General features: G+C 36.7%; 1 protein-coding gene across 16 annotated transcripts in view; it reads left to right on the top strand.

Annotated features, from left to right (window-relative positions):
* Nucleotides 1–25,417, top strand: part of MCTP1 (multiple C2 and transmembrane domain containing 1) — a 536,345-nt gene that overhangs the window by 441,245 nt on the left and 69,683 nt on the right. For 10 of the 16 annotated variants that reach the window (XM_063085528.1, XM_063085527.1, XM_063085526.1 and 7 more), the window contains one exon: nucleotides 12,253–12,372. The exons of the other annotated variants lie outside the window; for them this stretch is intronic. In XM_063085528.1, coding sequence (XP_062941598.1) covers nucleotides 12,253–12,372 — 120 coding nt within the window. The remainder of the gene's footprint in view (nucleotides 1–12,252; nucleotides 12,373–25,417) is intronic. 16 annotated transcript variants of the gene reach the window in all.

Genomic DNA, 25,417 nt, shown 5'->3' with positions numbered 1-25,417 from the left:
ACATAATTTTTATTACACTGGAAATGGTTTTTGTATTTCTAACAGTTTGACAAGAGCTAATTACAATGCGCTCATCTGTTTTGTGGACTAATTTGAGCCATCGGGCATCAACACCATAGACATGCAGCAGCATTGCAAATGATACGCATGCTTCCCTTGCTCCAAGAATTTGTACTTGCTATAAAAGAAAACAGATTTGGACAGCCCTGAAAAAGTTGGGTTTGGTTTGAAGAAAACATTTCAGAATTACATTAGAGCTGGCCTACAAGTGAACTAAAAATACCTGCTCATCTCAGTGGTCTTGGCCCAGGGCCTTTCCTTTTACTGTAAAAGTCAGGCTGTTTGAACAGTTGGAGTTCGGCTTGCTTGCTGTCTAAACTAGTGTTCTCTGATAACTTCTGTTACCATTGAAACACAAGCCCTGTTGCATTTAAGAGAATGTTTAGAGGTGTGGAAAACAGCCAAGAGAAATGTATACTTAGTGTGCAAACCTTTAGGCTTCCCGTGCGGTAACTAGACCGCTTAGATCTGTTAAGAAATGGGAGAAAGACATTCATCAGTAAACATTACGCAGCAAGGGTAAAAGATGGAATGGAGTAAAGAAGCCTGTTAAAATCAGTCTAAGATGATTATTTGAATTGCAAAGAGAAATGTTCAGACATAGCTAGAGCTGCTAAACATAACTCTTGAAGTTTTTCCAGAACAGAGGGATTGGGGGAATGAGACCAGTGAAGGAGAAAATTAGAAAATTATAAGACAGAATGGGAGATGAAGTTTCAGAAGCTGGGAAGATAGCTGAAATATATGATATTATTAGGTCTTAAATCTATTTATGAGGGTAAAAATTTTAAAACATGCTTTCTGACTTTGGCTCTGTGATTTTAAGATTGAAATGAAGATATTAAATCTGGACAAAGAATCATCAACAATAACTGCAAGGTTATATCACGAAGGATTGAAAAGAGAGATCAGAAACCAGTAGCCCAGGAAAGATATTTATGATAAGGTGAATAAGTCTGAGTGAAATAATTTGAGTGGAAATAAGTCAGAGTGATAGCAAATATCCCAAAACTTGGCAAAATGCAACCCTCTGCACATTAGCTACTGTAAAATAGGAATCACCATAATTGATCATCTGCTTTTTTAAAGGCATTCCTGTTCAGTGAGTTAGAACTGGGAGTATAAAGACTGCAGGACTAATTTTTAAAGTAACTTGTATCACAGACTTCACTAACATGTGTTTGGCTTGTTAGATAGCTGGGTATCCTATTTTCTGGCACAGTATATAGAACAGAGGGAGTTTCCCCCCATGAGCAACTGAAATGCCAGCTGTTGCCCTAAATATTGTACCTGTTCATGATGGAGATAGCTTTAAAAGCCAGGGAAAATTTTACATTTTGTACATCAGCAAACATTGGTGGATTTGTGTGTCTAGATACAGCATTTACATACACAAAAAGAGGAATGGATCAAAAAACTATTTCAAAAATAGTAATGGTAACAGATTCATTTCTTTAAACATTTACAAGGAGACCGTGTTTAATAAGTTTTAATAAATCTGTACAGCACTTCTAAAGACCTAGAAAATATATAGAAATGGTAAATTTGTGTGAAAATATTCCTAAATAAAAGGTCACATTTAATGCAACCATTTTTTTAAACAATAAATAGTTTAAGAACTTGAAAGACAGGAAGGAATATCAGAATATTACATAATGACTAGAATATCGCAAAAAAGATAGTACCTTTTTCATTGGCACTGAAGGCAGACAAAAAGAAAAACTAAAACAAATTGAGAACCAACATTAAAACACTTCTTTTTTTCTTATTTAGAAAATAACTAAAGCATGGAATGATTTTTGCTTACACTAGTGAAATACTCATGGGTTCTTCCAAAGACAGATCCTGGAGAAATGGAGTACTAGAGAAAGGAGAGATTCAGTGAGCTTAGTAGCCTTAACTTCTTAAATGTTTCTTTGATGTAGTCCTTGAATATTTTTGGAATGATTGTTACTTGATATCAGCAATCTCCTTGGGGACAAAATAATACCAGTTCTTCGTAATTGTTCATATTTGGTCATTTAAAACAGTAAATATGTGTTGAATGCAAGAATGACTTTGCATGCAGCCTGATTTTGAATGAGCTGAACCTCTGAATGATAAAGCTTTTAAAATTGAAACATCAACAGTGTTTGATACCAATGCAGACATTACAAACTTTTAGGTATAGGCCTAATTTCTAATGAAAGGGACTTCAGAGAATCAGCATTCTCTAGGCATCTATACACATTTGTCACTTTCATTCTACATCCAAACTTTTACAACGTTAAACTCACAACATTGCTGGGATTTCTTATCAGTTATTCATGTGTGGTTGATGTGATGCTCAAGTTGGACATACTTTACCTTTTGGAGTTGTCAGTGTTCTCAAAGCAAAGCCAGAGCCTTTCATCTCTAACTTTGATAAAAATGACACAAAATATCTGTACAACTTGTAAGCTGAAGATGAAAAAAAAATCTAAATAAATAAATAACTTCCCAAGCTTTCTGGCTGGCAGGTTCTATTGATATAATATCTCCATCAAGGAAAGTAGTGTGCATTATGCTATGATTAGTTGATAGCACCATCTCTGAGGTTGTTTTGGTCCATTTTGTTGTGGAGATTCTTCAGTAGGTATTTCTGTGGGTCATATGCAGTACATCCTCAGAAGAGTCCTATCTAGTTGTCACACTTGGTTCTTTAATAGATGGAGTCAAGCTATGCTTTTCAAAAAAGCATTGATGTACTAAAATTGTGTACCTTAAGTTTCAGACAGCAACTTCAAAAATCCAGTGTACAATCTTACGAAATAAAGAATTGGATCTTCTGATCTCAATCTTTACATTGACTAAGTAAATCTGAATAAACAATGTTTTTTAACACCATTAGTAAATAAAACTAAATTATAGTACATGCATTCAATTCCAAGATTGCCAATAAATCCACCAATCTGCCGTTTTTTTTCCCGACTCATAACTATGTAACTCATCCTGTCACCAAAACAGAGATTGATGATTCTTTTGACATATTTTGCCTATTCAACATAAAGGATCATTTGGTAGATAATGCACTTTGATTTTTCTCTAAACACATAAAACACATGCACACATACCCCAAAACACAACAAAACAAAAGTCTTGTCAGTTTGATGTCCAGTTGAAGCTAGTCAAAAAGAAAGCAGTTATTCTAACTGAGTTTGGGGAGAGAAACCACTCTGCATGAGGTTTTTTTGAGCTTCCGAAGTCTCCCTGTATCACTGTGGCATGATCACAGGAAACAGCAAAACAAGTTGGAGAAATCCAGTGGGTCTAAGTTAGTCACCAAATCCCTGATGACGCTTATTTCAGAAAATGGTCCAAACAAAGCAAAGTCTCTCTTCAAAAGAGCAACACATCATGTTTTAAAACCACCTCGGAGAGGCTATTGTTATGCTGGGAATGAATCAGGATCACTTTGACTGTCTTCTCTCCCTCATTGAATGGAGGTGGTCAGAAAGCTCTGGTGTAACAAACCAGAAATAAAGACCTTGGAACAGGTGGTGATGCCATCTGGCTATTTAAATCAAGGAGAAAACACCCTCTTGTCAGAAGACTAGGTCTGAAGATTCTGATGGTGTGGTAAGGCCTGGCTTAATTCAAGGGAGAGTGAACAGGCAAAGAGGGTTCACCTCCAGTTCTTAAGGCATATTTTTAAGAAATATTAAATATTAATAGAAAGAATCTAGTGTAAATGCTTATGAGTACAGTTTTTTGTTGTTTTTCTCTCCTGCTGACTTACAGTAGTATTTCATTTTCCCCCCTCTACGCTGACTTACCCTAAGTAGTATTTCCTTAAGTAGTATTTCATGCCATCACTTAGGAAATACACCTAGCCTTCCTCTGTATACACTTGCATAGACACGTTCAGTTTCTCTTCTAAGCTAATTGTAGAATATTCTATTGTCTATGTTAGAAACTGTCAATGTTTCTCAAAGAGGAGTGCTGTTAGTATTTTGGGCAGGAAGATTCTTCACTGGGTGAGACTGTCACACATACTTTAGAACGAGGCACACCCCTGGCTCCACCAACTAAATGAGAGCCAGTATCTCCCTTCTCCCACCTGAGGCATTGTGACAACTGAAAACATCCCTAATGTTTCCAAATGTGCCCCAGGGGTGGGAAGCAGCAACACAGCACCTAAATGTTTGGAAGTTGACCTTCCTCTCTACCTTTCTTCCTTTCTTCTCTTGTGCCAAAAAGGATTTAAGGAGCCAATTGGTGGGATTAACTCACAAACAGTACTTTCTTGGGCTTCTTACTCGATTCTTTTTTTTTTTTAAAAGATGACTGGTAAGGGGATCTTAACCCTTGACTTGGTGTTGTCAGCACCATGCTCAGCCAGTGAGCTAACCAGCCATCCCTATATGGGATCCGAACCCGTGGCCTTGGTGTTATCAGCACCGCACTCTCCCGAGTGAGCCATGGGCTGGCCCTTCTTACTCGATTCTTAATCAAAATTTTAATTCAGGAATTTTACGTCTTTGCCAACTATAGTGTGGCTTTTTCAAAAAGAAAAGCAATATATTTTAGGTTCCACTTCACTTTCCCTAGTTTTCTTCTTTAAGGCCAGTCTTATTAGTAGAGGTGAAATCGTTTTTAGGGATTCATGACTATAACCAGTTTTCATATATTGCTAAAAACCTTGAAGATGTTTTTTAAAGCATTGCCTCGTTCTTCAAAAGACATGCTCTATGTATTTATTGTCTTTCTAATTTGAGACCTCTCTCACATCAGAGAATATTCCCATATCAATGTTCTCTGTTAGGACCAAAAAAAAGTTGTTCTGGGTTAATTCTTGTAAATATATATGCACTTTTGACACATTTCCTTGTTCTATTTTATGTGAAATAGATATTGTTGAATGAGGAAACAAACAGGAAGACATTAGGGGGTGAAGGTTGGGTGAAAAATGGGTTAATTCTGTGAAGTCTCGAGTGTGTGTGTTAAGTTTAAGAAAAAAAATGAATTGAAATTAGGGAGGAAAAGGATTTTCTAAAAGGACTGTGAAATAATTAATTGTTTTGTAGGAGATGGCCTTTCCATGCAGGCAGAAAATTTTTTCTTCACTGCTTTCTGAAGAGACAGTCGAATAGAGAATCTCATCTCTTAATTAGAAAGAAAAATACTCATCAAACACATCTCATCACTGGAGAGCTAATGATCCACAGCTGTTAGTCTGAAAGGGCAGGCTTTTTTCCTGAACAGTAGGAAGTGTTAATCATTTTGGATGAGATTTCTTTTTAAAATATACTGTAGTTTGCAAAAGAATAGGATATTCAATATTCCAACTTAAATGATTTTTTTGAAGTGGGCTCCCCCAGGAATACTGTCATGTGTTGCACTGAATGATCATTGAATGCAGGCGTCGTACACTCCACTTCAATGAGAGCATCAATTGATGGGATGATGTGAACAGCCCAGTCCTGCCTGGAAAACTTAAAACCCCAAGCTCAAAGAAATAAAAATCATGTATGTTTTGCACCTCCTAAGAAAGGGAGTTGCTATAAAAATCCTAATATTGTGAATCATTCCTCTGCTTTATATAATTTGCCCTGTTTAATATGAGTGAAAATCCTTATTCCTCCTTCACGTAGCTTCTCAGCAGAGCAGATTTTTATGTTTGTTTCATCTTCAGGTGAAAAAGTAGGGCTTTTTTTAATCGGTAAAAATGTAATTGGCTCATTCAGTTTCCAATCTTTGCCTTTACAGCCACCTTCCTAACCTCTTCTAAACATTTTGGACAGAAGAAAACTCCACTTAATAGAAACCTTGTGAATAGCCAACTTTTGATTATCCGGAGCACGCAGGATCGTGAAAAAAAAGAATGAAATTGGCTTCACAAACCTCTTTTCCACCATTAGTTTTTGACCTCTTTGCCATACTAAACCTTCACCAGAACACCTAAGAAGTGACATGTCATTTCTTTGCATGGATGCAAAAAGTAGTTAGAGCAAGGGGAAGGAGAAGAAAGAGAGAGAAAATCTACCAACTGAATAATCAGTCCCTCAATAATTGATACCTTCAAAGTATCAACATTCACTATAAAATCCTTCACCTCAGAGTCAGTAGAGCTTTGTGGAAAAGCACACTGAATTAGGAATCAGAAGACCTGGCCCTGCCACTCAGTAGAGGGTGTCCTTAGACAAGTCTCAAACTGGATTTCTCATTCTTAAAATGAAGATAATAGTCTCTGCCTTCCCAGCCGCCTGTCAGGAATTTCTCCCTAAGGCTCACTCTGTGCATTGTAATATAAGATTCTTGTTAGGACAAATTATGTTATTTGCCTTTCAGTAAGTTAAAAATTTTTTAAAACCCATTTTGATTATTTATGATTAAAATTCAGAATGCTTTTAAAGCCTGACCCAAATAGATCCGTAAGAATTGCATTTTGCGACGTGGATGCTAATATCATAGGCAATATAAAATTGATTTAGATAAAAATTATTTAGATTTAAAAATGAAAATAGATTATGGACAGGAATTGAGATTTATGAGACTTCTAGTTCAGGACAAGGTTTTCTTTTATATCTAGGGGCATTAGTTTTTTAAAAATTGTTAACATTTTGAAACCTAATTGTTTTAACTCCAGAGTTGACAGAGTCTGACTATTAGTAAAATCTTAACTGCAGCCCCTCTGTTTGATACTTACAACTTCCCTCCAACAAACACCTGCTACCCCACCACACAGGAGTCATCTAAGAAACACCACTCATCTTCTCTAACTGCTCAAAGACAGTTATCATATTGACTTACCTTGAAGTATTAGTTTATAAAGTCTGTGTAATTTTCTTAGAAATGATTTTGAATGTCAAAAGCATTAAATTGATAAGACCTGCATATGTAGTACTTCATGATAAAACATTTTCATATATTTTATATCACTTGCTCCCCACAGCCAACTTATGGGAGCGTATTACCATCTCCATATTATAGATAATAGACTAAAAGAAAAGAAATAACTGACTTGCCCAAGGTCCTATGACAATCACATAGCAGAAAGGGAACTGAAACCACTCCTTCAGGCTTCTGGTCCAGCCTGTATTTTACCAAACCACAGTGTCTCCTTGGAGAGAGAATAATATGTATCAGTTAGATTTGCTGTATAACAAGCCACGCCACAATTAATAGCTTAAAGCAACTACCGTTTATTCAGTGATGTTTCCGTAGGTCAGCGATTTGGACTAGGCTCAGCTGGCATTTCTTCTGTTCTCATCTGGGCTCACTCACGCATCTTTAGTCAGCTTCTGGTCAGTTAGGTAGCTGTGCTTCTGGATGCTGTCTGGCTTCCAGCAGGGGTGATGGAGACAACTGTGCCACGTGTTTTTTTAGTCCCCTGTTTTCATCATATTTGCTACTCTACCCTTGGCCAAACAAGTCGCATTGCCCAATCCCAGTGTCAATGTGGGAGAGTATTACAAAAGGCAAGGATACGGAGAGACATGAACAAATTGTGCACAGTCACCACAAACTAAATATAAAAATCCTGAAAACGGCACTCATTTCATCATCTCTTCCTACTCTAGTTGGCACGGCTTCTTTAACATAGCTTTTATGCTTGAAACAATCATTAGCTATGGATTCTAAGGTGGTAGAGGAAAAGTGATAGCTGCAAGAAGGGCCAAAAAACTTGTATGTGGTATGAGCCTTATAGGTGCCAACCATTTGGCTAATTCCATCTCAAATCTACAAAGTAAATTATTTAATTTCTACTTTTCATATGATAAAATTAAGATAAATCTAGTAAATTGCCCAAGGTCACACAGCTAGTGACTGGAGGACTTGAATGCCCCTAGGTGGAATTCAAGCACCCATACTCTCTCCATGGTACCACCCTGCAGCAGCTCCTTGAGGGATTTCACGGTCACGGCCAACAGTCTAAGGCCAGTAGACAAAGAGCTTCTAACATCTAAGATAACGAGTAAAACTCTCAATATCCTTCTTCTAATGAAGTAGTTGTATGTACTTATTACCATTTGACTAGTGCCCCATAAAGATTTTCTGCTACAGAATTCTAATTGTAAATCACAGCAGCCATCTAGTGACTTTTAAAAAAGAAAACCGTCAAATTCTTGGAGTAGTTTTAGTCTCTAATGATCAGGAATGACTAATGTAAGGCTAGACGTTTTGTTTGGAATGAAGGCATGGATTCCAAGAAAGTAAAATGTAGATAGCCCAAGTTTTTTTTATTAAAAGGGAGGAGGGGTGGCAGTGAGGGGGAGAGGCAAGGAGACTGTGTGACATAGAGAGAGAAGAAAAATAAGAAAAGGAAGACACAGTGATGGAGTCAAAGGAAACTAAACACTGTGTATAAAATTGTGACAGTCCTTATCACGTGCTGTAATGCTGAGAAATTCTAGAATCCTTGGGTTCTCTTACCATGTCCCACGCAGGCAAAAGAAGGGCTCTGGAGGTATGAGTTAGGACAAATGCTAGACATTTTATGGTTTATATTTGTATTCTGTGAATGTCTCAGGCATTTTTTTTTTAGTTCCTTAATTTCTTTTTCTATCCCATTTTAACCCATTAGTATATCTCTCTTTTTCTCCAAACCAATGAAAAAATGTAGTGAGGACCAACAATAGATCCTGTGTTGTCTTAGAGTTTTTCCCGCTGCCTTCTCCTTTTCCCTACTTCCTAGTGGGACACTGAAGGCCGGCCCTTTGTTTTACCTCGGTTCTTGTAGGAAAGATCAACCTTAGCACAGGTGGACCACAGGGAGGAGAGAAGAGGCTTCAGTGCAGAGAGTGAGCTAACAAGCTCCTTTCTTCCTCTGAGGGCTCTCCTTATTAGAGGACCCTCACCAGCTAACAAGAATTAGAGTCCTTGTTAATACTGTCATGAACGATTGCTTTTTTTCTTAATGATTCTTAGCAATGTGAATCCAGAGACCATTTGTCCTACTTTCGAACACCCTACAGTATTGCATAGCACATAGTAAGTGTTCAATAAATAAATTTTTATTGTTAAGTTGTGTTCACGTTCTTTTTCTAAACCTTTTGAAATCATCAATTAGGTGTGGAAAAATAAAAAATAGATGCATTTGTATTTAGAGTTTATTCAAAACTCTCTTGCTTTTTTTAAAAAAATATCTTTTCAACAGTAGGAGCTTCTTACTCAATTACCCAAACATTAGATTCCTAAAGAACACACTATAGGAAAGACTATTTTTTCATTGCCAGGATACCTAAAATTAATGTAATTTCTTCCTTTGTCTGTCTCTTCTATGTCTTTCTCCAACCCATGTTCTGGTGTCCATGTTGTTAGGACATATAAATACCACAGGTATTCGTGAGGAGTGTGTCAGTCCTGAGTGCTGTGTTTTAAGAAAGTTATTGATGTGTTGATTGGATGCAGTGAGAGGAAGATGTCTGCAATGGGGAAGTGCCCAGAAACCATACCTTGTAACTGGTGATGTTGAACTTAGAGAATAAAAGGGCATGATAGATGTCTTGGTTACTTGCAGGAGTCCATCTAGAAGTTTTTTCTATGTAATGCACTCCTACAACTAACACCAATACATTACAAGACATTACAAGGAATTTTTTTTCTGAATAACACCAGGACTCAAACACCAATGAGTGAACATTACAGTGGAGGATATATCTGCATAATAGGTTAAAATGCTTAGAATTGGCCCTATTTAGCAATGGAGTGATCTAACTCCCATCCACGAGGCCAGAACATTCTGAGTTGAGTGAATGCCCTCAAAAAATGCAAACCTACAGTAAGATCGCAGAGGAACGACTGTGGTCAGACCATAAAATGCAAAACAGTCATGACTACACAGACAGGATAGAAAGAAAATTTTGTATAGAAGAACTAAGATTTATTTGTCAGAGGGAGAAATTTGTTAGTAGAATCCCAGTTGTAACTCTGAGTTCTTTTTTCTGAAGTTGCTTCATTTTATGTAGTAATTCTATCATACTTTTACTAATACAATTAATTAAATATACATCTGTTGAATGATTTGGGAGCCCAGTGTCCATTTATTCATTAATTCCATATTTACTTATTGAGCATCTACTATACACCCCAGTACTGCTATTCTAGGCTTAAGAGATAAAACACTGAACAAACAAAAAGTCTCCACCCTTAAGGAGTTTACTTTCTAGTGACTGCCTAAATGTTACAAATAAATATGTGAAGAATTAATATGCACTCTAGCCAAAAATAGTTTTCCTTTCTACATGTGTTTGAAGTCTGTTAAATTTACCTTAATTTACTTCTTTAAAAATTATCTTTATAAAAAATACATTTCAATAATCATAACCATCAATTACAACTTATATCAAATTTGTATATGTATAAATTTTAAAAATTAAATGTAAATATTGTTTTTTCTGGAAATCTTTCTACTTTTCTGGTGAAAGAAAAGATATGGATCATGTTTCATGCATTGCAGTATTTGGAATTTTTCTTATTCAACAAGTTGAATCTATAGTTACCATGTAATTTTGTCCAAAACTCATTTCCTGGGTTACTAAACCATTCATTATTTATGCTTTTTGGTGTCCATTCGGGTTATGAATAGTAAAGATTTCAGTAAAATATACAATTTTCTAAATTTAATGTCATGTTAAAAAAAAAAACCAGATGGCACAGTAAAGTCATGAAGTAATTTTAAGTATTTGAGAAGAGATGGTAAAGATTATCAGGTTTTTGTATTATCAGTGTTTTGTAGATACAAAAACACTGAAGCAAAGTGACCTTCTAAGACCCGGAACATGGTTCTCCTGGCCCTCAGGCCAAGGGTCTCTCTCCCATACCACACAGTTTAATTTTCTCTGCTGTTTGAATAAGTGGTAGGCTTGCCTGAGATTTATTAAGAAGGCTGCAAACAGCCCATCCTGTGCCTGACATGAGTGTCCTTAGGGCACCACCCCAACTCTCCCGACCTATCAAATGCAAGATGTTTGCGTTACCCCAACCAGCTGACTAAAATTTCCAGTTATACTGTGGTTCAGCTAAATCTTATCAGGCAGATGACTTTCTAGCTTTCCGTATTAGAATTTGTATTGCCTGAACATCCTGGTTGATAATTAGTTAACTTTCTGAGTTTCGTAAGGTGTTAATAACATTTACACAATAATGCTTTTTCATTTTGGTTTTTGCACACTTACTGGGTACCAAGCAACGTGTTAAATCTTCAACACATTTTAACTATTTAATTCTCACAATGAGGTGTATACTCCTATTACTCCCATTTTACAGAGGAAGAAATTAAAGAAGGGAATATGTAAATTGCCGAAAGGTTACATGGCTACTTAGCATTAGAGTCAGGAATGGAATCCACCTCTTAAACATCACCTGACTTAACATTACCTTAATTTGACAGCAGGAGCCACAGACCCAAAGAATTTAGACAATCTGTCCAGGATTACAAGAGTTTGGTGGGGGTGGGGTGAGTCTCCCTTTATATCCAGTGTTATGTTGTCTTACAATGTGAATGCTCTTAGAATGGATTTATCTGCCACTCTGAGTTCTTAATCTAACATTTGCCTTACAATAAAAAAATAGTTTATATACTTAGAGAAGTAGGTAGTGTTAAAAAAATAATACATATAGGCATTTAAAAATTTTCTTTGGCGAAATTTTATTTTAATAGCTGTTTGATTTCTATGATAATGCTGAATGTTAAGCCTACCTTTTTTTTTTAATGCTTGTCGATAATAGTGTTTTTTTCATTTTGAGAAATCTTGGGGGCTGTCTAGGGTGGACTTGGTATTTATGCTTGTTACATTGTATTATCCAAGTGAGATTTTTTTTAAGTCTCTAATATTAAATAATGATTCATTCTTTATCATTAAGACAGAAGAGGCAATTTTTGACAATGTAGTGAGCTCATTTTGCTGCCTTTTTTTTTTAAAGCTTTATTTTGTCAAACCTAACAATAATTTCACTGGAGGAGAAAAATTAAAATTGCCTCTTTGACAACGTAATGATATTAGTTTTTCTTTCATAGAAATTAAACAAAGTAAAAACCCTAACAGTGACTTTCCAGGGGTCAGCTGTGTTTTTAGAAAATGCCTAGCACGCTCTCAAGGCTTTGTTTTCAAGATAAATCTCATTCTGAAGCACTGAGTTTTGTGTTTTTTGAAGTGCAATACGAATAAGGGAGTCCATTTAATGAAATGCAGAGTTGACTCATCTCTTTTCCTCTCCTCTCTCCTCCAGCTCTTTCTCTTTGTTGTCTGGAACTTTGAGCTCTACATGATACCGCTGGTTTTGTTGTTACTATTGACATGGAACTACTTCTTGATAATATCAGGAAAAGATAACAGGCAACGTGATACAGTAAGTCTCTACCTTCTTACTTGCGTGTGTTTTTGTTCTTATTCCTAGTCCCTCTGACAAGATCAACATAAAGTTTGGGTTTTTTTTACAAATCAGAAATTCTGTCTATAAATACTCGAGTTTGGAGGAAAGTATTATCAGATCAAACTAACAACTCTTTGGTCCTAATAAAATGGAAAGTATTCTCTTATTTCTAACATTACGCATCTTGGTAGAAACTAAAGCAGGGAGCACACCAAAGAATGAACCATGATTTTTAATCATAAGTGGTGTTACTCCAAATGATTGTTTTTTAAAATTCTCATTTGTTTTAATGAATCCTGAGTTAAGACATAATGTCACCAAATTATTAATGACCAGACCAAACAAATATATTTTACTTAAGACAGTTTCTGTACTTTGTCATTGGAAGGAAGAAAGGATTGATGGTTGTTGGCTTAGAAAAGTGTATAAAGTACTTTTATTCAGTGAATGTTCACTGAACAGCAGCAAATATCCTTCTCTGTGTCAGCAGTGTATTGAGATACCAGCTCAGAATTAAAGAGCTTTCATTTAATCTAGGGAAAGTTATACTAAATCCACCTGCCCTCTTTGGTGTTTTTGAAAATTTTTAGCATGTGTGAGACAACCTTCTTCCTCTCTAAAAGAGTTTTTTAGACTAAGTAGTAGAAGGTAGCCACACTACAATCACATGTGCTGTTCTCCCACCAACCTTTGTTCCTCTTGGATTGTTTCAGCCACTACAGCTCTAGCAAACATACTTCAGAAGGCTTTCCCACATATAAATAAATGGTAGGGTGTCTTCTCCAAATATGACATTTGCAATTTGATAACTCTGTAGACAGCTATTGAGAAGAATTTAAAGATTTGTCAAACATGACAATCTACTTGGTAGCTATATGTCCTCATCAGATTACATAGTTTTTAAAAATTTCACCATTAAAGGTCTCCATTTGATTTAGAATCAGGATGTTTTGCCAATTACAGTGCCCATAATGATGCAGAGTTATTTGACCATCAGTTTAAAAATATTATGTATAATATTTTATCATATGGAATATAATAGTAAGCATCATAATGGTCACACAGACATACCTGTGACATAAAAGAACTTCTTTTTAAATAACACAAGCAAAATACACTTCTAATAGCAACATAATCAAAATGTATTTCCTCAAAATAATTTTCTTTACCATTAAAGAAAAATCCTGATGCACAACCACCAAGTACATAACAAAGTTGCCAACAACACACCATGTTATATAACCCTATTATACTTCTGTCTCTCTCACTAGATTATAAATTCGAGGAAGGAACTCTGTTCATCTTTGTGTTTCTACTCTTTCCAGCATTTGCTTCACAAATTAGAGTGTTCAAAACATTTCTTGTAAAGTATATCAATCCAAACATGAGATCACTAATAGAGATTTTAATGGTTACACAGTATCAACAGACATGAAGTTATTAGTATTATTGGCAAGGATTTTATGGATATGTATTTAAACTGCACACTGAGAGACAAGCCCCAAATGCGTAAGCATTGGTGTCATGGGGACTAATAGGTACTTTTGTCAATTATTCCAGGATGTTTTCTTTCAGAAAATAGGACTCTCTCAGACAATTGCTTTTTTGTCGCATTTATTTGAGGGAGATCATCGAGAGAGAATAATATCTGCTTTTCATTTAGTTGCCTTGAGACAAATTCACAAATAAGATTATTTGCAAATAAGAAAAAGTGGTAATTTAGTTTTAGTTTCTTAATCCTATGAGGGGACTTATCTTTAATATTTAGTCATTGGTTTGAGTATTCTTAGTAAAAAGTTCCAAAATGGTAGACTTTACTTGTTATCTTCTCCAGAATATACCTGCTTTGGCTGGAAACTTCCACTTTTAGGGAGGAAAGAAAAATATGTAATGTATCCTTTTGTACTTAAAATTCCCTAAGACTTAGTAGAGCCTATTAAAAAATTACATATTGTATTATTTTCTACTGGCCTCTATTTTTTTCCAAAATATAACTCCAAAATAGTATTTACCAAATCTCTTCCTTTTAGGCACATCTCCTCTAACAGACTCTCCTTTTTAGTCATGGACGATATTTTGTTCCCTGGCACTGCCCATTGTGAAACATTCTATAGTCTCTCATGGAATGCCAACTACACTTCATACCTCCCAGAAAGTGCCTTTTATTTGCCCAAAACACACATATCCACATGTTCTGTTCTTTCCAGGAACCAGAGCAGCAATCATAACGCTTCATTCAGCTTCTTATTCACTGGCTCAGTTGAGACCTTACCTAACTCTTAAATCCAATGTATCTAATTATGTGTTTTCCGGAGTACCCAGCTGTGCAGTTGAATTGGTTGCTCATTTTGAGAAGAAAACTGGATTATACTTTGTATATTTATATATACACACACGCACATATACATATACATATATATGCAAATCAAGGGAAAGTGTTTGTAGAGGGTGCCATGCTGTGGCTAAGTGATCCTCCTGCGTGGCACATAGCACTGGAAGAATGATATTTTTCCTACGTCCTTACTGATATCACCAAAACATTTCAGAATCCTTCAGCATGTGTAGAAACTTTACTGGATCTCTGAGATGATTTAATCACCTGTTGGCTGATTCCAAACCAGGAAATTTTTGGTTTTATGCAAGAGACAGACAGAGAGAGAGAAAGACAATTTTCTGCCATGAAAAAAAAAAAATCTGTACATTCAGCTGACAAAATTCAATTAGGATGAAAACTATAAAAGAAAAGCCAATCAAAATGACCTTCAGGTTTGTAAAGAAAAAGAGAGAAAAGGAAATAATATTTCTATGACATAAGAAGCTGAAAGAGAAAAGAAAATGAACACTGTGAAAGATGAAAATATGCATAAAAATTCTTCTTCAACATATTAGTTGATAATTGAGATTAACACCAAAATAGGAAAGGATTACCTTGTGTGTTTATTGTTTATTAAGGGGAGCCTTTTTCTTCTTGAAGACGCTAAGATCACAGGAGCTGAAACCCCCTACCTTTTCCCTACCATGGTGCCTATTCTAGTTCAATGAGAAAAATGAGATGTAATCCTTGCCAAATAGTTTTGCTGCATTTAATGAGCTGAACTTGTTAAGGACAGGATAAATAAACAGCCATTCCTGAGGCTAGCGCAGTAGACTCAGAGAGTGCACATGAGAAAGAGGTGTGGTTAAAAATGGTATTTCACTTCTGCTGTTTCCCAGTTGGACGTGTTAAAAATAAGCAGTCCTAGGTCTGAATCTACCTAGACTTGGACCATGACATTAAAATTTCTAGCATGAGAATTGTTAGGCTTTTCCAGATAAAACTGTTTAATACATGCTTCATTCAGAAATGTCCCTGGCATGAAAGGGATATAATGATGGGAATGTCATCCTTCTCTTGGTTTGAGCTATCACTCCAAAACCTGGGGAAAATTCTCCTCTGCACTGCCTGTTAGGCTTCTACCAACTATCCAAATTACATTTACTGTGAACAGAAATTGTAAGCTAAGGAGTAGATGCCAGGAAATGGTCTTTACTTTGGATTTAAAAACGACAGAACTCTCATTATACCCTGGGTGCTGTGTACATATTCATTATGTCATTTAGTCTTACCCCAGGAGAGAGAAGCTGATTGTGTCAGCCCAGCCTTTGGGTTGAGTCTTCCTAAATAATGTGACCCCCTCTGGTCCCTTTGTCTGTGGCAAGCAAGAAAACTTGCTCATAAGGAACAAGCATGGCTGCAAAAGCCCTTTCCTGAGGAAAGGGATAAGTCTCAGAGAATGAAGGAAACGGAGTGGACAAGCAAATCGGGGGCCTATTGCACACACTATAGGTACCACTATTTCTACTGGACAAGGAGACAGGGCCAGAGAAGTTAATTAACTTACCCAAAGGTGCACAGAAAATGGCAAGCCAGTATTAGACACAGATCAATCTGTCTAAAGTTTGCATTCCTAATCACCAATCACATTTCCCTTGGGGCCATATTTTGGGGCATTCCATCTCTCTCTGGGCACTGTTACAGCCCATGTACATGAGTTACAGAAAAGCCAGTAGCTCTAATTCTACCTTCAAGTAGACATATTGATTAAAAACACTCCTTTTCCCCATCCCACCCCCCATATCTTCCTTACCTCTCATTAAGAGAAAATGAGCAGATATTTATTAAGCAACTTCTATATATCAGGTATCTTGCTAAGACTTTTAGAGAATTATCTTTTTTTATTCTTTACTGTAATTATATTAAGTAATTAGTTTTAAATGGGTTTTTCCCCATTTTGCAAATAAGGAAACTCAAAATCAAAGAGGATGAATAATGAACTTCATAGATGAAGGTGACGTGAACCCAGTTCTGCCCAGTTCTAAAGCCCCAGGCTGTTTCCATGGTACATCCTTGGGCATGCCTTTCCCAAGGAACCACTTTTTCAGTGTCCAGAGCATTGCATGGAATCCCAGGTGTCCCCAAATTCCTTCCTATGAGTTACTCAGTGACCTCTCAAGAACTGGTGCTGATCCTCTGCTCTAGCCCAGGTGCCCCCAAATTTCAGGAGCATTTGTGACTTGGAGGACGGCCTTCCATTCACCCAGGTGAGCTTGGGAGTAAATAAAAGCTGAGAATCTTTCACATTAGTGAAGAAAGACTGAATTTCTTGGACATACAAGAATTCTTCGAGCAGTGTTTTTTAATTACACTTTAAAATAACATTCACTTTTACTGTTATGATAATCCTCCCGCACAACAATCTCAGTCATTTAATCAATGGTGGCATTAAAACACTGAAGAGGGGGGCAGATCAATGAAAGCATTCTCTGACTCATGATATGACAAATGACCCAGATTGAGACTTTGGCTCAATGGCTGCCCTGCTAAAATACTTTAGTAAATACTGAAATGTTGAGTTAGCTCCCCCTAATGACAAAGCACCAGGTTCTTATTTTCCCCTTCAGAATAGTACTGAATATTGTTTCTTGTTGGGTCTGTTGCAATTAGGCCCAGAGGACTTATCTCTAGAAATAAAGCTTTTAAGTAGAAAATTTTCTCTGCCACCATAACTGCTGTTGATCGGACAATTTGGGATGGCCCACCAAAGAAACATCTGATTGTTTGACCTGAGTTCCTATAAAGCAAACACATTTATTATTTTCTCAGCCAGTGCTCTCATTCCAAAGAAGTCTGTGGTGAAATATCTCAATATATGGAAGATTGAGTAAGTGAAATATTCCTAACAGAATCTAAAGAGACTGGCCAAAGCCAAGCTGAGAGAAAAGAGGCCTCCATACACAAAGCACATTGAATGTACAGTTAGATCTTCTCTACTTCAATAAGGGCTTTATCACTCACTAAAGAAGCACAGACTACAAGACTCCCGTGTCTGCCTCTTGGTACCAAAAAAGACCACATACTTGGTGCTCTTAACAGAAGCAGCACTGAGTCATACAGCCTGTAAACACATCTAAAAATGGATGATCACTCTTTTCTTCCTCGTGATTATTTCAACGGCAATTTTCTCAATTTTTCAGAAGGTCACCAGCTTGGAAAAATCTGAGGAGGACCGTGAAAAGAACCAGACCTTCTAATTTTCCAGTGCAATCACTAGCATAAAGAAGTAGAAATCAGCAGCCAATCAGATGACAGTAGAAAAGTTCATTTCTTATGACCCTTCTCAAAGCTGTTCATCAAAAGCTTAGCCTTGCTAGATAACCACTCACTGTGCAGAGTGATGTCCCAACACATTGATGACCACCACCTCATCAGGCTCTAGACACGGACCAACAGGATTTCCACATTTTCTCCACTCATCCGGAGTCCTCTGCAATCACCACCACCACATGCTGCCATCCCCTCCCTCTCAGTAAATGGTCAGGCCTTCTACTTTGCAGGTTTCAATCAAACTTCAGCCTGAAGCCCTGTAAATTTGTCCCCAAGATAGGGTTGCCAGATTTAGCAAATAAAAACACAAATGCCCAATTAAACTGGAATTTCATATAGGAACAGGACATACTTATACTAAATAATATTCATCATTTATCTGAAATTTCAGTTTAACAGAATGTCCTATATTTATCTGGCAACTTTATCCCAATTGCACCTTATATTCTTACCTCAAGACCTGCAGAAAAGGTGACCATTCTTTTTTTGTCTTTTTCATGACCGGCACTCAGCCAATGAGTGCACCGGCCATTCCTTAGGATCCGAACTCGCGGCAGGAGCGTCGCCATGCTCCCAGTGCCACACTCTCCTGAGTGCGCCACGGGCTCGGCCCAAGGTGACCATTCTGAAATAAAATTCTAATTGTGTCATTGTGCTACTTTAGTGATTCTCCAAAATCATCAATCATGACATAGAAGACCTCTCATCAGCAGTCCCCACCCAAACCATAGCTTCAGCATTATCTTTTCTATATTCCAGCAGGATTGGGGGGGAAGAGGGGGTTGGTGTTGTTTTTTTGGTTTGCTTTTGTTTGTGCACAATGTTTATTGAGCAAAAGGTAGGAGCAGTGGGCCAAAGGCAGGGAGAAAGAAATGACCTTGCCCATGTTCTTTTGTCATCTCTTTCATCCAGACAATATCTGTTCACCACTTGGGAGAGCAGGGAACCAAGATGCAGAGAGGTTTTGCCACAGGCCTTACACATGAAGGGTTTGAGGTCCAAGTGCACAAATGATGGCCCTGCCATTGCAGAGGCTGGCAAGACATGAGTACCTTCTGGACAGCTATAGCCCTGGCAAGGGCTGGACTCTCCTGGGCTTATCATTCTGGGGCACGCCCCAGGGCTCCTCCAGCTGCAACATGTACTTATAGGCGTCTCAGTTGGCATCAGTGAGCATGTGGTGGCCCTGCTGCAGGGGTCAAGGCCCCAGTGAGAAAGGGGTTGGACAAGGGGCCTTAAACCTTGGGGAAAAGCTTTGAAGGGTGGTGTATCCATTGGACCTCGGATAGGAGGACTGAGCGTGGGGTGGCCTCAGCAGCAGCAGGAGCATCTGGCAAGTATTTGTATTTTCCCAAATATTTGATATGCCTTGTTTATGCCTTCTACTCTGTTATAAGATATATTTCCAAATGCAAATGTATATTTCTTGCTTATCTTGTTTTTTGTTTTTGCTATCTTAAAATAATGCTATAAAGAAAATCCTAAATAAGTCTTTGAGCAACTCTCTGATAACATCCTTTGGCAAAATCCTTGAAGAATTTCTGGGTCATAGTTTATGCATTTTGAAGATTTTGGTAGTTAACACTAATACTGCCACCTATTAAGCGTTAACATTTTATACATATGGGCCTGGGTAAGCACCAATTATCTTTATCTTTTCTTCTGGAGAGCCAGCCCTGACTTCCCACTCTCCTCCCCTACCAGCAGTCCACCCCTACCATCTCAAACTCTAGAGGTTAAGTGACCCCACCCCTCTTTGGGTAGGAGCCCACATCTCCCAGCCATAAATTTGTTTAATATAGTTGCTGCTAGGCATCCATTTTTAGGCCTGACATAAGTCATTTGAAACCCAGGGGTACCCCATCACCTTTGGCTAGTTAAAACTTCCCTCCCCATGTGGTTGTCTGTAATATAACCCACTTGTTCCTCATCCCACTGACCCAAAACCCAGCACACCCCACAGCTGCTGACCATGGTAAAATTTAATGGTCAACACCAGAGTTATGTAAATAACTTCCCCCCTCACAGGTATTTTATTTAAACTAGCCAAGAGGTTATGCACATGGAGCTTAATAAAGGCATACTCCCACAGTTCTGCTCTTTCTCTCACATGCCACACCCACTGGTTGAGTTCCCTGTCACCTCCAGACTTCCCTCAGCCTCCCACTGGCACCCCTAACCTCTCTGGACCTGTGAGTAATAAATTTCTTCTGGTTCATGCATTTCAATTTTACTTCTGCATTGGGTCTCACCTAACTGACACAACTGAACCTAACTTTCCCCTGGTCAGAGCTCTCCTAGAAAGTGGCTATCTTGTCTTATGGCCACTCTCAAGAGAGAGCCCTCAAGAACAAATTAGAAAAACTACAACAATAAAAATCACAACACTCTCACTGTATTGTAACAATTGCTTCACTGTGGGTCTTCCTCACCAGCCTTTGATCTAATTGTTTCTTTTATTTGTGTATCTAAGCCCAGAACAAAGCAAGATGTGTCAGACAGCAGCATGATCACTTGCTCAAAAAATGTTTGATGAATGAATAAATATTTTAGTCCAATATTTCTTTCCAAACCAAAAATTGTCTAATTTTTATGCATAATTATTTCCATTCAACAAATTATTGAACATTTATAGACAATAACAGTGCTGACTGTTGTTTAAAGATGATTAAGACATGCTCCTTTCCCAGGATAGTTTATGGTCTCGTGAGGGGAAACAACTAAATAGAATACATGAATATAATAGGTGCAGCGATAGAAGTCTGTATATGATTGCATAATGCACAAAAGAGACATTTAGATCATCCTAGATGTGTGAGAGTGTGTGTGTGTGCCGTATTGTAAAGAAAGGAGGGTTAACTATCTGTAGCCACAGCTCTTATTTCACTCCTCAGTCTGTCTCTTTCACTGAGTAACTCCATGTTTGCCTTTAATACTTCTCAAGTTTATTGACTATCCTTTTACTCCATTCTCAAACTGTGGCTAAACTGAAAATTAGAAAGATAAAATTGTAGAATGGTGGAAGATGAGAGTTACCTGTACGTGACATGTCAGTTCATATAGAGAAAGATGTAAAGGAAAGCATTTCTATTTTTAAAAGTCAATTACTAAAGATCTTCCTCGTTGGAAGGCACACTTCTTGCCTTAGATCTATTAGGACTCAGAAGAGAGACGTAGAGTTTAAAGTTAGTGGAGGCTGCCATAGAGGATGCCTACAGTGACTCTCCTATTTTGGTCCCCCACCACCTTCCTGAATTCTTCCTATCTTGCTCAGATTCTGCAGAGACATATATGAGAATGTAACAGGGCAAAGAGTTACTCCTAGTTCTTATAGAGGATTTCTTCCCTGAAACCCTGCTTCTTTTCCACCAAATGAATTGTCTTGGCAACTTTGAAGGACACCTGAAGGTCTTACACCCATAGGTGGATGATTGTCTTGTATTTGAGCCCCATCTGACCCCTGGAGCCCCAAAGAATCATTGAAAAACTGACACCTTAAGCTTACTTCAAAGACTCCCATGGATCCAAGAAATTCATCACCTCGATGGTCCTCCAAAGTGTCCAACTGAAGAGTCTACCCATATGTCAGCCTACTGGTTTAATCACCTATGTCCTCCTTCCAAAAGGTCTGTCCCCACAATTTTGTCATTTCTGTAACTGAGGAGTAAGACTCAGGAGAGGAGAAAAAGGATACCCACAGTGTTGGACTCAGGGTAGATGTGTTATTATACCTTTTTCTAGTGATTTCCTCTTTGTTCTTTCTAAATGATTTTGCAATCTCCTCCTGGTAGATAGCCAAACTCCTAGAAATCTTGTGGTGAGGGAGGTAGGATGTGGGGCCAACAGAAGCACCTTCTGGCTGATTCATGACCCTGTGACTAGTTTGCATTGCTAGTCTTGATTATCATGGCCAGTGTGGTGAGTGGTGTTGGCAGAAGGTTTCTTATGATATTTGTGGAGACTTATTCTCCCTGGTTCAGAAAGGTGACATGAAATTAAAAGTAGAAATCAAATGATATGTCTTTATCTGCTTCTGGAAAGTGTTTATAAATCATTATTCTTAAGAGTCCAATAATCCTACGAGTTTTGCATTTATTTTTTAAGTGTTGTATGGGATACGTTTGTCAAGAGTATGCAACTTTGAGACCTTTCTACCATCCTAAATATGGAACTAGACCATTAACCAAACTAAAATATATCTTACTTGTTTCAGTGACCAAACTAAAATACACCTAAAAAGGGCATTTTCTGCCATTTGTTACTGAATTTATTTCATCATATAAGAAAAAGAAAATAATTATTACACACTATCACTTATTTCAAAAATAACTAAATATTTTGGTAGCATTGCTTAAATAAGAGAAAGACAGTTCACCTAAACAAAGTTCCCAAATGTGTCACAGTCCCTTGGACAACACCAGAAACATCTTAAAAATAAGTGTTACTACTATGCCTTTTCAGCTGGTAGAGGTTAAGAGCTGAAACTTTAAAATTCAGAAGACTTGGGATTAAATTTCAAACCTTCTGCTTGTCAGCTGTACAAAATTATTCATTCCTTCAATTTTCTCATCAATAAAATGGAGACAATAGCTACCTTGTTGGGATCTTCTGAGCATTTAAGAGATGATTAACACAATATGGTAAGCACATAGTGAGTGCTCATAAATGACAACTAAGCACCTTCCCAGTGTGTATGAAACAGAACAAGGCAGAGTGGGTATTATGGAGTTTGGACATAAAGTCATGACCTCTCTTGAAGAGTTCCCTTGTAAGTCCTGTTGAAGAGGATGGTTTTCATGGCCATTAGTCATTCTTAGTTTTAAGCTTAAGATGAAGACAACAGCATTGCCACAGTAAGATTTCCTGTGTTCATGATCTCCCTGCTATGTACATGGGAGTCCCACAAAAATAAAAACAATATTTTTATCAATAAAAAAAGCATATGAAGAAATTTGAACAAAAGCAGTCTTCAACAAATTAAAGCTTCTTGGTAACTAAATCTTACAGAAATACCGTAAGTGTATGCCATTTTACAGATCATATCTATGGATATCTGAAAGAAACATTTTTCTTGTTTATTTTAATACAAATCTCCACCATGCACAGTCCATAAAGACAAAGGCAGGCAGCACGATGAGCAAAGAACAGGGCATTTCACTGAAACTATCACTGAGTCCAAAAGCAAAATACTCCTTTCTAACAGCCTCACTCAGGATGTTGGGTAAGAGAAGGGGAAAGGTAAACCTACACCAGCATACCAGGCCTGGAGACAGGGACTAATTTTAATAAATCAGAATGGAACATGAAAATGTCAACTTAATCAAGCATTTAAATTTTATTAATCAAACCTAATTTTTATGAGTGCAAATAATCACTGAAGCTGGACAAATTTGTTCTCGATTGCATCAGAAACATAATTTTAATATTTAATGGACTGATGAATTTAAATGGAGAATTATCTTTATGAAACATGCTCTTCATAATTTGCCATTAAATGAGAAATAAAAAAAATCAACATAAATCTTATATAAACGTTATTTAACCAAATGTTGGTACTATAAATATTATAAATGCATTATACACTAATTTGGCAATCACACAGTACACTACATAAAGCAGAAATGATGAGTTAGACCAGGCAGGCTTTTTCTAGGATCTAGAGCTCTGTGTTATATTTCAAGAAGCTCATGATATGACGGTCACCGAGGTTTTGTGTGAGGTTTTGCAAACGTTCTTTTCATTCAGGCTTTTATGCTACAATTCACCATTCACCACAGACATTCTTTTCAGTCCAAATGTAGGTCTAAACCCACTAGGGCTTTCTTTTGTAAGGTGATTATTCTTCATAAAAAAAAGATAAAAAATATTTTATCATTATTATTTATAGGAAAGAGATAGAAGGAAAGAACTGAAGTTTTCTGACTGTATGATTTTTTGACATTCAAAACATGCTCCATTTTTAAAGTTAAATTTTCTGACACAATGTTCTCAGGCCTCAAAATATTCTCAGCAAAAAAAAAAAAAAAAAAAAGAAAGGAAAGGAAAAGAAAACTGAAATTTGTGTCAGAATATTTTTCTCTTCAAATATGTATCCATTCCACACCTCCCCTTCATGATCCCCCAACATATTGTTTAAAATAGGGAGTTGCTGTGAATTTCCATTAAAAGTGAATCAAACCTAACAGATCAGTATGGTCTTAAGTTTGCTAACATTAATTTCCAAGATGAATTTGGTTTTGTTTTCAAATTTTGCTCTTTATGATCCCTAATGTTCCAAAAGTATAGTATTTACCTGTAATACATGTGCAAAATTACGCATTTACCTGAAAAAGAATTTCTTGACAATTGTAGCTTTAATGCTCCCAGACATATCTGATAGGGTTAGAGCAAAGTACACTTATGAGAAGATGGCAGTACATGGTATTCATACAAAGGTCACAGCAGCTTTCTTTTCTTGCTTTGAAGAAAATGTTTTAAATAGATAATGTGGAACTTTCATTAGATGCTTAAAAAATTAAAATTCCTAAGGTCGTTTTCAAGGTTTGAAACATTTATAATTGTGTCTTTTCTGTTACAAAGTTGTGGATCTTGAAAGGAAATTTGGCTTTAAATATAGAGGCTTATATACATAATTTTATTTTTTAGTTGAACTCTATTATTAACTACAAAAATAATTTGTTTTGAAAACATTAAATTTTATGAAATAGATTAGTGTTGTCTCTAGTTATCTTTTAATTTTATCAGCAAAGCATATGAAATAACTCAACTTTTTGGCCTTTTGTATGCTTTTTTTTTTAACCTGACAGATAATATAGCTTCAAGAAAGCATTATTATTTAAAAAGCACATTATAGGTTTATAGTTGACCTATTTTTTCCTACTCAATTAAATTAATATGCAATATCCTAAAGATAACCAAGATTAGAATTTTCCTGCAAGCAAAAAATACAATACATTGTGAAGCCTTTAGATGGAGACATAGTTCAAAGAAACACCAGAATTCTGTTCACAGTGCTTTGTGTAAGGGTGAGAATGAACGTTTAAGAATACTGAGTAGGAAATATGAAAAGAAATTCATTTAAGATGCTTATACTGATTATAGAATTTATATTAGTTATTGTTTAGTCTTTCTTAATGGAAGGGTTTTTTTCTGCATATTAAGCTGACACTTAAGAAAATAAAAGGTTACATACTCTTGGCCAGTAAAGTAAATTTACTGTCCTTGCACCTTTACAGCAAAACATATTATACTGCAAATAAGAATGCTGTTGTTGACAATGCAGAATACAGGCTGTATATAATCAGTGGCATGCATCAAAAGTCATCTGATAGCCACATTAAAGCCACATTTCCTATTAAGAATCAGACTAAATTACAA

Source organism: Cynocephalus volans, chromosome 2 (assembly GCF_027409185.1).
Source record: "Cynocephalus volans isolate mCynVol1 chromosome 2, mCynVol1.pri, whole genome shotgun sequence".
NCBI classification, from domain to species: Eukaryota; Metazoa; Chordata; class Mammalia; order Dermoptera; family Cynocephalidae; genus Cynocephalus; species Cynocephalus volans.
This window is presented reverse-complemented; position numbering and strand designations above follow the sequence as displayed.